General features: G+C 42.0%; 1 protein-coding gene across 1 annotated transcript in view; it reads left to right on the forward strand.

The window, feature by feature from the left end:
• Positions 1-5,057, forward strand: part of LOC308437329 (solute carrier family 5 member 4B) — a gene marked incomplete at both ends in the record, with an annotated part of 41,280 nt that extends 36,223 nt beyond the window's left edge. The window contains 3 exons of the mRNA XM_080938440.1: positions 174-389; positions 3,509-3,611; positions 4,843-5,057. Of these exons, the coding sequence (XP_080794566.1) occupies positions 174-389; positions 3,509-3,611; positions 4,843-5,057 (534 nt within the window). The remainder of the gene's footprint in view (positions 1-173; positions 390-3,508; positions 3,612-4,842) is intronic.
• Positions 5,058-14,619: the final 9,562 nt, after the last annotated feature.

Genomic DNA, 14,619 nt, shown 5'->3' on the forward strand with positions numbered 1-14,619 from the left:
AAGTAAATAGGCTTTAAAGTTCTCTGGTATCTGAGAAACAAAAACAGCAACAGCCCATTAATAAAGACATATTTTCAACTTTCCTTTACTCTGAAAACTTCTGTTCTTGACTTTCCCTTAAGGGAGCCAGCAAGCAGGACGGTAACCTCCGCCCACCCTTTTTTTTCTTTCAGGGAGCGTTCTGGGGGCTAATGGTCGGACTTGTGGTGGGCCTTGTTCGGTTGATCACTGAGTTTATCTACGGCACAGGCAGCTGCTTGGCTCCCAGTAACTGCCCCAGGATTATCTGTGGCGTGCACTATATGTACTTTGCCATCATTCTTTTCTTTCTGTCCATATTGGTGATCCTGGGAGTCTCCTTCCTAACGAAGCCAATTCCTGATGTTCACGTGAGTAATAGCTGGTGACGTCATGCTCATTTAAAAGTATCTCTTCCTGAGCTTAGCTGCTATGCACGCTTGGGCAATGGAAACATTGTAACTGAGACTAGAGCTAGGATCCACTAAACAACTGCTTTGTGCCCAGCATTTGCCAGAGCATCAGAGAGCGAAGATGTGGGAGATTAGGAAATGAACCGGGAACTCACAATCTCCCAAAACGGCTGGGGAATAACTCTATGCCACCGCCACCATTTCAGGGCACCAGAATGACGGCATCTGGTGTTGCCTAAGAGACCAGGAAACACCAGAGAGCAGAAGAGGCACCTGGGCTGAGCCAGTTTAGGGACAAGCCAAAAAATAATCCACAGCATGAACAGAAGTGAAATACAGACAGTAGCAGGGATGAGAACATGGAATGTATGAGTGAGAACATGGGATGTATGGTGCTCATTTTTGTCATACGATATTTAAATTGACCAAAAGAATCTAAATAATGCTCAGTGTTGGCAAGAAAGTGAAAAAAAATCCACAATCTACAAATTGTTGAATATGTGAATCTTATGATTTCTAAGAGGGCAATTTGTAGTTACCAATTTTTAAATTCTTATAACTATGGATAAATATATATGTTTATATTTACCCATAGGTGTAAGAATTTAAAAATATATATTTATATATTTACTTTTAGTAGCTCATTTAAAATATATGCAAATTAGGAAAATTTCTTTTTCTCTGTAAAACAATCCAGATTTTTTATCACTAAGAGAATAAGTAAATAATGGGGAAGCACCAATATATATTTAAATGTCCATAACATGTCTGAATCAGGAAAAAGACAAGCAAAATATTATAATAGGCTCTACTATCATTTTTGGATATATAAAAGGAGGGACACAAATTCATTTGTGTAAGCATAGAAAAAAATCTTAAACCATGAATCTGAGCTGGGCATGGTGACACTCAGGAGACAGAGGCAGTCTGATCTCTAAGAGTTCAAGGCCATCCTGGTCTATATAATAAGCTCCAGAATAGTCAGAGTTAAATAGTGAAACCCTGTCTCAACAAACAAATAAATAAATAAGCAAATAAATGAACGTGTAATTTTCAACACAATTATCTGTAGAAGAGAGCACATTGTGGGAGATCAGAAAATACTAATCTTTTAAAAATATGTATACAAATAATTTAGTAACATTGTTGCGGTTTATTGCTAGCAGGTAATACTTCTTTGTATTTTGTGTCTATCATTCACATTCTTTAATGTAGTTCCTATTTGAATATTTGAATATATATATACACACACACACAAACAAACAAAAAACAACGTTATTAATGTCAAGTTACCAGAATTCATTACTACTTATATTTGATAGTGGGAAGTGAGCAAAAGAACACAAGAAAGCATGTTTCCCAAGGAAAATATGAAACTAGGGGACGACAAGAATAATCGTAACTTAACTGCTAATTCTTAAGAAACTGCCTGTCTCAAGGACCAGTGAGGTCATCATTGTGTTGAAATTCACTGTGCGTTTCTAACTTCGGAAGTAGACAGAGTGGTACCAAGAGCTATTCCACAGATAACCTGTTGTGACCTCATATAGCAAATCAGTAATGAACCATGCCAGGCAGAAGTATGGTAAACGGACACTCGGAAAAAAAGCTACTGCAAGTTAGGGTCAGAATGCAGGGACTCTGAGGAAGGGAGTGTTCATTACAACTGTAGGGAGAACGCTGGTATTATTTAAAACCACAGGCACGTTGTCACTCCGGTGTGGGAGAAGCGGCTGCTTCAGATCATCCACAGCAGGTGACTGTGATTTGCTTGTGGCCTAGTGATTTTGCCACCTGCAAATCATAAGAGACTTTCTACAATTGTGTGACATTTGAAATTCTAGGAACTCTTCGGAGCGTGTATAGATAAATGCTGGGGCCCTAAGAGGCTGTTGTGGATTAGTGGTTGGTTGGTGTTTGTTAAATACACAAGCACAAAGAAGAAACAACAAGAAGAAATTAGATACCCTGACGGTGAAGATCAAATTTGCACCAGGGAACTCCACACCCCTAATCAGCAGGAAAATAGTTTAACAATAATGTCCCTCCCTTTCTCCTTAATCCCTTTCTCTTCTACCTAGTGATAGGGCATTGAAAGAGTGGAATATGGGGGGGGGGGGAAGAAGAACCCACAAAGTAGTTAAAAGTCTGGCTATAGTCAACAAAAATTACTTAGTATAAGAGATGTTATTTTAATAGTTTATTATGTTATAACAGAAGCACATAAATTTTTATGTCAATAGAAACAAAGAAAGATAAATCTTCCCAACTGAGGGAAGTCAGCCATGCATGCAATTTGCATAGCTGATAATATTATGATTATAAATTTAAAGCCTATGGATATTTGACACAGTGTCCTTTGAATGACCCAAGACTAGTATTCATGGAACTTAAATCTGCGGGGTCAGGGGGGTGGAGTTTTTGTTATTTACTTTCAATTTTTTAAATAATTTTTGAGACAGGGTTCTCACTATGCAGTCCTGGAGGTCTGGACTTTGTTATGCAGGACAGGCTGGTGTTTGAACTCACAGATCTCTGCCTGCCTCTGCCTCCCAGGCACTGGGCTTGGTCAACAAGCATGAAGACATAAATCATATCACACACAAGAATCAAAATGATCTCCAACAGTTATAATAACAGTATGTACAAGTTTGTGGGTGGGGTAGGAAAGGCAAGCAGAAGGGTGGACACCATCTAAGGACTATGTACCCTGAAACACAACTTAAAACAAATGTTTCAAGGAATAAAAGTAACTATTAGATGGAAGGGAAGAAATCACAATGTATCCGCTCACACAGGCCATAGAACAGGGAATACAGCAGTCTCTGTAGGGCAGCTGAATCTACCCCCTTTCTGATCTCAAAAACCCAGAAGCAGGAGTCTGAAAATACTATGTGGAGTTGTGAGCAAATACATTGTTAAAAACAGAAATATTTCAAAATTATTATTGGTGTGTTTTGGTGAGACGGTTTGTAGGAGATCTTTCCTTTCAACCTGTATTGCCCTGGCACAGGTATCATTGGATCATTGTAAATGTCTCCCCATCCCTGATGAACGTATACATGGTCTCTGTTTAGCTTTACCGCCTGTGCTGGAGTCTTTGGAACAACACGGAGGAACGGATTGACTTAGATGCAGAACAGGAAACGCAAGAAGAAGTTGGTGATGCTCTTGAAGAAGGTAATATCTGGCTCACATTTGTTTTAATGTAAGAACAGTGTGTGGTTTGGCTATGTGGCTTTTCATGGCTTATGTTTGTTTTTAATCCCACTAAATTCACCTTCTGGAATTTAAATGTATAAGTGTATAAAACTAACCATTTAATTTATACACACTCAACACTTACTCATCTGCAGTCCATTCATCCTCTATTCAGGAAACTGAGTGCCAGCTGCCAGAATAACTACTGCCCCATCTCTATGTACCCTGCTCAACAGATCAGTCTCGATTAGTCGTGCCTGAGCATCTGCCACAATCTCCTCTCCACCTTATTCCTCATTATTCTCCCTAATGCCTCTTCTCCTCCAGGCCAAACTAGTCAATTTTGTTATCAATAAACTAACTTTACAGTTTATTTTCGTTCTTATCTTTCTACCTTCTTCAGTACCTTTTCCCCTTAGAGTACCCTTCCATTTGCAGTATTTGAGGTCACTCTATTAAATAGGATGTCCACATCAGGTATTTCATTATTTTTCAGACTCGTTAGACACAAAGGTCGTATACCTTCTACCACCACCCCTGAACACTTTTGTTTCTGATTCCTGTATTATTATTTCTCATAGAGCACTGTTTAGAAACATGTCTCAATCTTTCCAATGCCACCATGAAGAGCTTTGGACAAAACTCTTTTGTACGTGATCCGCTCACTGTGCCGCTGGCTCATAGTTTTAAAAGACTGACTGAAGGGCATGGCATTCTCCATAGGCCCCTACTTGAGAATTAAATGTCCTTGCAACAACATTTAGTGGTTCTGTTTGCATGCCAACTTCCTAACAGGAGTATTAGGTTTTCAGTGTTTGCTAATGATGGGTGTGCACTGCTATTTCAAAATAATTTGGTTCAAATCTTTTTCTGAGTGTTTTTAGGAACCACCTGTTACTGTTGTTTTAACTATTTCCTTCTTCTTGCATGCTTACATGAGGTGGTTGCTGGGCCTTTTTGTCTATTTTTAAAACTTTATTGTGATAAGTCAACATCCCCCACCTGGGTTTTGCTTCGTTTTGTTTATTGAATTCTTAACATGAGGAATTTTCATTTTCATATAATCAAATTTAAACCTATTTTTCCCACGGATTCCCCCTGACACCTGCAAGTGGTTGTACCATTGCTCATAGACATTTATACGGCACCAACGGTGATTTCTAGTTCCTGTCTTTGGTGGTAATTCATTTACACCTTTTCCTGTTTCCAGAGGATTCTGAGCGGCCCCGTGGGTGTCTCCGGAGAGCATGCATCTTATTCTGTGGCTTGCAGAATACAGGGCCCAAGCTGACCAAAGAAGAGGAAGAAGCTCTGAGGCAAAAATTCTCAGACACATCCGAGAAGCCCTTGTGGAGAAACGTAGTGAACATTAACGCCATCCTTCTCCTGGCTGTGGCTGTCTTTGTCCATGCCTATTTTGCCTGAACCCTGAATGAAGCAAAGAATCTTTGTACCGAGTTTTCTTTTAAAAAGTTGGTTGTGTGACAAAGGTCAATGACCAGTGGGAAGTGTTGTATAATTAGATTGCTACACACGTGAGGTCTTGTTTTTATCACACCTTTGTGTGTTCGTTTAAAAATTCTTTTCTTCCAGCTTTATTTAGATATGAATAACTTTAACTTATCTATGTATTTTGAGATATGCACCATGGTGATTTGATATGCACACACAGTGCAATGATTATCATGATCAGTTTCATAGACTCATCATCTGATTTGGTCATCTTTTTTAAAGATTTATTATTAGACACGCCAGAAGAGGGCATCAGATCTCATTACAGATGGTTGTGAGCCACCATGTGGTTACTGGGATTTGAACTCAGGACCTCTGGAAGAGCAGTCAATGCTCTTAACCACTGAGCCATCTCTCCAGCCCCTGATTTGGTCATCTTTTGTGTGTTTATGGTGACAATATTTAAGAGGTGCTCACCTAGTAAACTTCTGTTATACAAAAGATTTTTTAAATTGTAGTCACCATAACTTCCATGGATCCCCAGAATTGTTTTAATCTAAAATTTTATGCCCTTTGATCAACATGTATTTCAGAACTCACGATGTATAAAAACTCAGTATTCCTTAGCTATTATGTGGCATCCCGATGAATGGGTCACATGGCTACAAAGCAAGCTTGTCTTCTCTAGTCACAGGTTCCAAGATGATTTCTCCTTTTCAATTGTTTCTGGGGAGCAGGCTTCCTTTTATACCCATCTTTACAGTATGTGTAATGCAGTCATGTGGTTCTCTTATGTCTGCTCTACCTCCCTGAAAAGGGACAAACACGCTAACAGTGAAGAAACCAAAACCTTGTGTTTAATGGAAATCTGTACCTCATATTCATTCCCCTTCTACTCCCCCTTTTCTTTGTCTCTATCCCCTTTTTCAGGTCCTTACTTCCCCCTCCCCCAATAAACTTCCTTTTATACTAGACCTGCCACATGGTGTGATTCCTCAGAGGGGCACCTTGTTATAGTCCCACCAAAGTATCTCTTCAGATGCCACATCTATACTGCACTATACTGGGTTATAGAACATAACAATGACAGCTCCAGTATGGTTAAGAGGAAGGCTTTTATGTATGTATATACATACACACACACACACACACACACACACACACACACACACACACACACACACGAGGGAGCTCATCCAACAAAGTTAGCAGAGGCCTTAGGCTAGACAACATATCTTTTAAGTCATTTTCTGCTAACCTGAGTAGACCTTTATAACCTTAGGGATTTATAAACAAAGGGGGAAAAGGGAAAAGTGTTGGTAGCCATTTGTGCCACACCCAAAGATGGCGCCGGCTTCCTGCCAATGATTCAGCAAACAGAGCTGTTGTCCAGCCCGAGGGACATAGTGCACAGGTACCACACATGTCACAGCCCGCTCTCAGGGCATGCTAATGAGATACTGGAGGGCGCACCAATCAGGTAGCGACACAAGTCTCCTGGGCATATATAAGCAGTGCACTTTTCTTCCTCGGGGTACCCTGCTCAAGAATACTGTACAATAAAGGTTGTTCACAGAAGAATCCTGTTGCCTCGCATTGTTCTTGCTGGCGAGACGTTAGGTGTGCGACAGAAAAGAAGGCTGGCTTGCTATAGTATAAAGTGCTTAGTACTTCTGTTGTCTGTGTAAGGCCCTGAATACAAGCTCAATACCCCACCCCCTTTAAAGTAAAATGACTCTGTTACACACCGAGAGCAAGGAGCTTTATCCTTTCTAATTCTCATCTGGACTACAAAACTGCAGTAAAATATCTTAGGACTAGTCATCCAGGCCAAAAGAGAACCTAAAAAGTAGACTGACCCACAGGGTAGAGGGATTTCCATTCTATCAGCCTCATCCAAAGCTCTTGGAAATTGTCTTAGTCAGGGTTTCTATTACTGCACAAAACATCATGACCAAGAAGCAAGTCATGGGGAGGAAAGGGTTTATTCAGCTTACACTTCCACATTGTTGGCAAAGGAAGTGAGGACTGGAACTCAAGCAGGTCAGGAAGCAGGAGCTGATGCAGAGGCCATGGAGGGATGTTATTTACTGGCTTGCTTCCCCTGGCTTGCTCAGCCTGCTTTCTTATAGAACCCAGGTCCACCAGCCCAGGGATGGCACCACCCACAATGGGCTGGGCCCTCCCCCTTTGATCACTAGTTGGGAAAATCCCTTACAGCTGGATTTCATGGAGGCATTTTCCCAACTGAGGCTCCTTTCTCTGTGATAACTCCAGTTTGTGCCAAGTTGACACACAACTAGCCAGTACAATTAACCCCTTGTCAACTTGACACCCAAACACATCACTATTAAGCCTCAACTCTTACTTTCTTGTTCACCCAAGACCTAAATAACCTTAAGTGTCCCGCACTCTTTACAAATTCTTATATATTAAAATTGCAATACCTTTAAAATATCTAGTCCCTTTTAAAAATCAAAGTCTTTTTACAATTCAAAGTCTCTTAACTGTGGTTTCCACTTCTTCCTTCAAGAGGGAAAAATATCAGGGCACAGTCACAATTAAAAGTAAAATCAATCTCTAACCACCCAGCGTCTGGGAATTCACTTACAAATTCAGGGCTCCTCCAAGGGCTTGGGTCACTTCTCCAGCTCTGCCCTTTGTAGCACACACCTTGTCTTCTAGGCTCCAGCTGACTGTTCTCCACTGCCACTGCTGTTCTTGGTGGTCATCTCATGGCACTGGCATCTCCAAAATACTGTCAGTCCTGGAGCACTAATTACCACTGAGGATGCACCTTCACCAATGGCCTTCCATGGACTCTCACAGTGCCAAACCTCAGCTGCTCTCCATGACCCCTTCATTCCTTCAAAACCAGTACCACCTGGGTGACTTTTACACATTACCAAGTCCAGCCACAGCACGAGGTACAACCTTGGCTATCTCTGGAACACAACTTCTTTGTGCTCTCAGAAAAAACTTCCCAGAAGATTTTACCTCAGTGATGCTGGTCTCTTCTTAATCACCACCAATTTCTTAGCTCCAGCTGACCAACATCAATAGTCCCAGTAATGCAAAGGTTTGCTTTAGTAGTTTTGGTATCTTGTTAATCGCAGCTGACTCTTCAGCCCCACCTACCCAAAACCAAAACAGAAACAATCAAAACAGCAACAGCCCTGATAAGAGTCTTTAATCTTCCCTCTGAAATTTCACAAGCCAGGCCTCCATCTTCTGCAGTGTTCTCAGCATTATCTTCCAAGCTCCTACAGAACATCCCACAGAGCTCTTAATATGCCAATGGCTCTTCTAGCTCAAAGTTCCAAAGTCCTTCCACAGTCCTCCCCAAAATATGGTCAGGTTGTCACAGGAATACCGCATTATGCTGGTACCAATTTGTCTTAGTCAGGGTTTCTATTCCTCCACAAACATCATGACCAAGAAGCAAGTTGGGGAGGAAAGGGTTTATTCAGCTTACACTTCCACATTGCTGTTCATCACCAAAGGAAGTCAGGACTGGAACTCAAGCAGATCAGGAAGCAGGAGCTGATGCAGAGGCCATGGAGGGATGTCACTTACTGGCTTGCCTCCCCTGGCTTGCTCAGCCTGCTTTCTTATAGAACCCAGGTCTACCAGCCCAGGGATGGCACCACCCACAATGGGCTGGGCCTTCCACCTTGACCACTAATTGAGAAAATGCCTTACAGCTGGATCTCTTGGAGGCATTTTCTCAACTGAGGCTCCTTTCTCTGTGATAACTTCAGCTTGTGTCGAGTTTAAGCAAAACCAACCAGTACAGAAATCATCCGTCTAACCTTCTGGTCATGGAAGACAGAGGAGGTTTGTCCGCTCTTCAATTTGGTTTCAAAATGTTGTACACTTCCGTTTTTTACATTGCATTCATTAAGGTTAAAAACTTATTTTAGTTTGGTTTTGGATCAGGAAAAGGGATAAGATGCATACCTTATGCAAGACCCAAATTGAATCTTATCTATTTGAGGCTCCCATGAATGAAACCAGAGATCGGAGATTGATGCAAAGCAAGAAGTTTATTAGTCCAGTGCACTGGGGTAGCCTACATCTAGAGGAGAAGCAACACCGAAAGGTTGTTACAAGCAGTTTATACTTCTTAGGGGTACAGGTTACATAGCAAGGTTATAATTTAAACTTATTGGCTAAGTGTATAGGCCTTTGAATCTATTGGCTAGCAAGCATGTGACAGGCATTTGAACTCTATCTGGGACTAGAGGGTCAGATGACTATCAGTCAGTACCTTCTGCAGTTTTTCAAGAATGTTTCTGCTCCTCCCGTGGAGAATGGAACTTGGCCTAGCCTTGACCTGAGGCAGTGGGTGAAGAGTTGGCAGAAAGCTCCTAGGGTCCTTTAGTTAGATACCAAAGCAGACCTAGGCTCCAGGTTTTCCCAGCCTCCTAAGTCCCTTTCTTGCATGTCCTGCCCCCAATCCTGACCTTTTCAGCCAAGGAGCTGAGCTGCCCTTTCCTCCCTAAATGATCCAGATATTTTAGTCTCCTAGGTCTCACCTCTTCCTTCCCCCACTCCCCTCTTCTCGGCTCCTCTTCTTTCTCTAGGCACACACCCACTTTCTTTCTTTTCCCCCAACCCCTCCCCCAATTGCCATGGCCACTTCCCTGATCTTGGTCCTTGGGGCCAGTGAACTCGCCAGAGAACAGCTTCCCAATAATCCTCTATTTAATATAATCTTATCTGGCTTGAATTGGCTCATTTCACCGACACAGAAATAAGTTATCAGTTTTTTATCATAGAAAAAATTTTAAACATTCCATATAATAATTTGAAAAAAGTAGACATGCCAATATATCAAACATACATGCACACAGCTTTTAAAAATGAAGAATAACTCAATCTCCATACAAGTATAAATGATAAAATTGCAGCACTGCCTAGAAATGTAGTCCAGTGGTTAAGCTAGTACACACGGTGTCCAGAGCCGATCCTCAAAGCACTTAGCCTGTAAAAGCTTACATCTTTTGAATGAACATATGTTTTTTTAAAAGTATTAAGGATGAAAAAAGTTAAAATTGTGCATCAAAATACTTGAGATTCTGGCAAAGCTATAAACAGAAGTAGGCAAAAATCTTAAATTCTTGTCGGATCACAGTCCAAGAATGGAGTCATGGAAAGAGAATTCTCATCTAAGGGGAATACTGGGTGCTTGTAAGGGCACTGGAGATGAGTCTTGTGACCTCGGTTTCTTCAAAACACAGAACTGTTCTTTGAATGTGCTTTGAGACAGGTGCGGATTTACTTCAGAGTGTTGTGTTTTATAAAAATGGAGTGACAGGGATGTGTTTAATAGAGAACTGATATGGTGTGGGGGAAGAGGGGTGCCTTTGGGCCCGTGCTGAGGCATCCCTTCCCCCTGAGGGACCATCCACACAATAGATATAGTATAGAATTGTTTATTTAGGGCATGGGGAGGGGAGTTGGGAAGGGAGTAGTGGCACAGAGTAGGGGGAGGGAGAGAGAAGATAGAGGAGAGGCCAGCCAGGAGTACTAGGGAGTGGGAGGAGAGGGAGAGAGGGAGAAGGGGCAGAGATTAAGAGAGTGAGAAGGGGGGCAAACAGCCCCTTTTATAGTGAGTCAGGCATACCTGGCTGTTGCCAGGTAACTGTGGAGCAGAGCCTAGAAGGAAATGTTAACACAGATTACTCATTATTGCTTGCTCGTTGTTCAATTAAATGTTTTAACCATCCTTTATATGCCTCTATGGGGGAAAAAAAACATGTTTTTGATAGATTCTATAAGGGCTGGTTGACTTACTATTTCAGCGATCATGAAAAGCTGAGATGCGTCAGATCCAAAGCCAAACAATCTTGGGCTATCTTTAGCTTTTAATAGCTTCATTACCCACCTCTGCATTTGACCTAACATCCGTATGCTTGTGATGATTGTGTAAATAAATCCTTTTGGAATGTACAAACAAACTCTTAGCCTCTCCTGGCACAAAGGTGAAGGGGTGCCATCAGATAAAGTGTGAGACCTAGCAGAGACTTCTTTGTTTTGCTGTATCTATGTGAAGTTCAGATTGAGAGGACCAGAAACCTTGGGAATAAAGATTTTCCCATTCGCCAGGAAACATACAGGGCTCCTCGGAGGGAGCCGCTGTCAATAGGCCTTTAGTTAATGCCCTGCCCTGACTTAGGATGGATAAGTCTAGAGCCAAGTCAGCTCCTTGCTAGAGATAACAAGGCCATAAAATACCCCATCCAAAGAACAGCCTGGAGAAACCCACGAGGTTGGGGAAATATCTTATCTCAGGATGGGCCATCTGTGCTAGACAGCCTTATTTGGTTTGAGCATCTTTCATCCTTTGGTTAAATGTTCATGACACAGGAATGCAGTTCACTGACCACTTGGATGCAAGCCAGTAAGAAACTGACCCATGTAACATCCCCAGCACCCACAAATAAAGTTTTAGATTACCTAACCCTACCTAAAATTCCCCTAGTTTCCTATGAAAAGGCTTGCTCACCTTTGTCTGTGGTCACCATCTTGATGAATGATCAACCCCTGCATGCAGGATTTCTGCAGAATAAAACCCTCTCTACTTCTACAAACATAATCTAAGGGATTCTCTTCTATCGTTCTTGGACCCTTACACAATCGGTGCATTTTAAAGTCCCAATTTATGACTTTCTTGTTACTGAAATAAATAAATAGATAGATAGATAGATAGATAGATAGATAAATAAATAAATAAATAAATAAATAAATGCCACTATATTGGAACATAGTATTGAAGGTAACCTAAATTACAGTCACTTTATTTGCCTCAAGAATCTTTTATTCTACTGGGCGCTAAGATTTTTCTATGAACAAGTGTGAAGCAAAAGAAAGGCCTCTGGATTAGGACAAGAAGGGAGGGAGGAGAGAGAGTGGAGAGGGGAGAGACGAGACACACACGGATGATCCATGAACTCAGTCTAGACTCGGTAGTGAGCAGAGTTCCAGTCTAACCGCACAGAAATCCTGGAATCTGCAGAGCATACTGGCAACCAGACAAGTTCTCCCTCATCCATCAGTCGCGGTACATGTTGGAGTTACGAGGCACACTGAGGAGGAAAGGACTATGGAATTCAGAGTAAACTAAAAGCAGTATAATTCACTGTGTGCTATGGTTGGGGGCATGGGGAGTGCTTCTAACTGGTTAGGGTCTTAGTCAGTCTCGGGAGCTGGCAAGAGGACCTTGAAAGAGGTCTCCTTCTGAACCATGAGTCTACTAGCTGATTTTCGGGGAGGATAGTAAAAGGGAATTCATAAACTGAGAAAGGTTAGTTCTCAGGCCCAGGATGTGGCAGACAGCAAAATAGTGAACAGGCTCGAGGATATTCTAAGGCAGCTGTCTTATCTCAACATTTGTGGAGCTCACGCAGGCCAAGCAATTTGATGGGATGGCAGAACAATGCCTGGAATCTGGGCTCTTCAGTACACTGTTGGGAAACCATATTGAAAGAATTCTTTCTGAGCCTATAGTCTAAGAGTCAAAATTCCTTGCTTTGTCCTACCATTGGGAACCCACTGTAAAGACCAGGTACACACAGTCAGTGCGGCCCACAAGAGACGTGTGGGCGCCAATGGTTCGATACTTGTGTGTTAAAATACAGTCTGGACTGGAGTTTTTAGGGGGTTTCTGAGTGATTGGGAGAAAACTCTAAGGAATCAAGAGTCTCACGACCTCTTTCTTCAAAACACTGAATTGTTCTTAGAATGTGCTTCTGTGCCCCTCCTGGGGGCGTCGGTAGCAGAGTTCACTTCAGATCATTCATCACAAGTGGCTATTTGTCTACACACCTCTATGAAGAAACATGATTGTACAGTCTATGCTCTCAGAGCATAAGCTGTCTGATGCTCTGAATAAAGTTGGCTGTTGCATGGAACATTAACCCAACTCCATTCCTCCAGGTCCCAACTGCCTCTACAATAGTGACAGCTTTTAAAGTTATTAAAGCAAAGAAAGAATAAACCTTTGAAGACAGTGGTAAATTGTTTCTCTGCCTGTGAGATGTGCCAATTCAAGCCAGATTAAAATATATATGAAATATACATGGATGCAGGGTTATCGGAAAGCTGCTCTCAGGTAAGTTCACTGACCCCAAGGAAGGAGGACAGGGAAGTCACCATGGGGAAGGGAGACAGAGAGGGGAAAAGAAAGCAACAAAGTGTGCACACAGAAGGAAAAGAGAGAGGAGCTGGAGTGATGACTCAGCAATTAAGGGCACTAACTGCTCTTCTAGAGGTCCTAAGTCCAATTTCCAGAAACCACATGGTGGCTCACAACCATCTATGAGATCCCGTGCTCTCTTCTGGTGTGTCTGAAGACAGCTACAGTATACTCACATACATAAAATAAATTTTAAAAAAAATAATAAAAGGAAAAGGGAGGGAGCGATAAGAAAAGAGAAAGAAACAAAAACATCTGCCTTATATATATAGCAAAGAGCCTCTGGGCTGGAAAATTCAGGACTGGGGGCAGGGCATGCCAGACTGATACTGAGGAATGCTGGGAGAACCTGTAGGTCAGTTCTGCTTTGGTATGTAAAATATACTCCTCAGCCCCTTGTCCCCGGTGTCTGAAGCCAAATAGCACAAAAAAAAGAATTCTCCCAAAGTAGAAGTGTAAGAAAATAAAAAGTAAACTACTTAAGGTATAAGTCAAAAGATTGATGCTGCTTATGAAAGCCAACAAGGAAATCCTGGTAAAACTGTGATATTTAAAATGAGCCAGTGTCCTGAGGTTTTGACGCAGTCTCACTAATGAAGTAAGCAGGGCTGGCCTAGAACTCACAACCCTGCCTCCCTCTCCAGAGCACTGCTAGAGGAAAGCCTCAGCACACCTGACTGAAGGTTCAAAAAATTAAAGTTGTAACAGAGTCAAGCAAAACCTTCTGTTTCTAGTTTGGTTTCTGTTTGGTTTGTTTACTTATTGAGACAGGGCCTCACTTGCAGCCCTACATGGCTAGGAATTCACAGAGATCCATCAGGCTCTGCCTCCTAAGAATTGAGATTAACGGTGTGTGTCACCACACACAGCAAAAACCTTTATTTAGTAAAGGAAGGGGGAAAAAAGACAACAAAATACAACCACTCTCTTTAAAGATGCTAAAATGGAAATTGAAATTCTTAAGCAACACAGTCACATTTAACAATGCTAACAAAAGTCATAGACCTCTGATAGCAAGTCTCATTTAAAACCAACAATAGGTTAACAAGATGGCTCAGTAGGTAGAAGCTCAATGTCCCAAGAAGCCTGACCACTAACATGCAGGACACAGGAGCGGCTGTGAGGATGTTGTGGAGAGATGGGAGAGAAGCTCAACAGTTTGTGCCCTATAAAGAAGGTGGTGAGGAGCACTGAGTAGCCTGCACTACCACCTGAGGCCACGCTGATGTCCCAACTCTCCCTTGAGACTGTGGTCCTGCAACAGCAGAGATCTATTCAATGTCCAGACCCTTGTTACCACCAAACCCACAAGGATGTCCCTGTTCTTGGCTGCCT

Source organism: Micromys minutus (genome assembly GCF_963924665.1).
Source record: "Micromys minutus genome assembly, chromosome: 25".
Taxonomy (NCBI): Eukaryota; Metazoa; Chordata; class Mammalia; order Rodentia; family Muridae; genus Micromys; species Micromys minutus.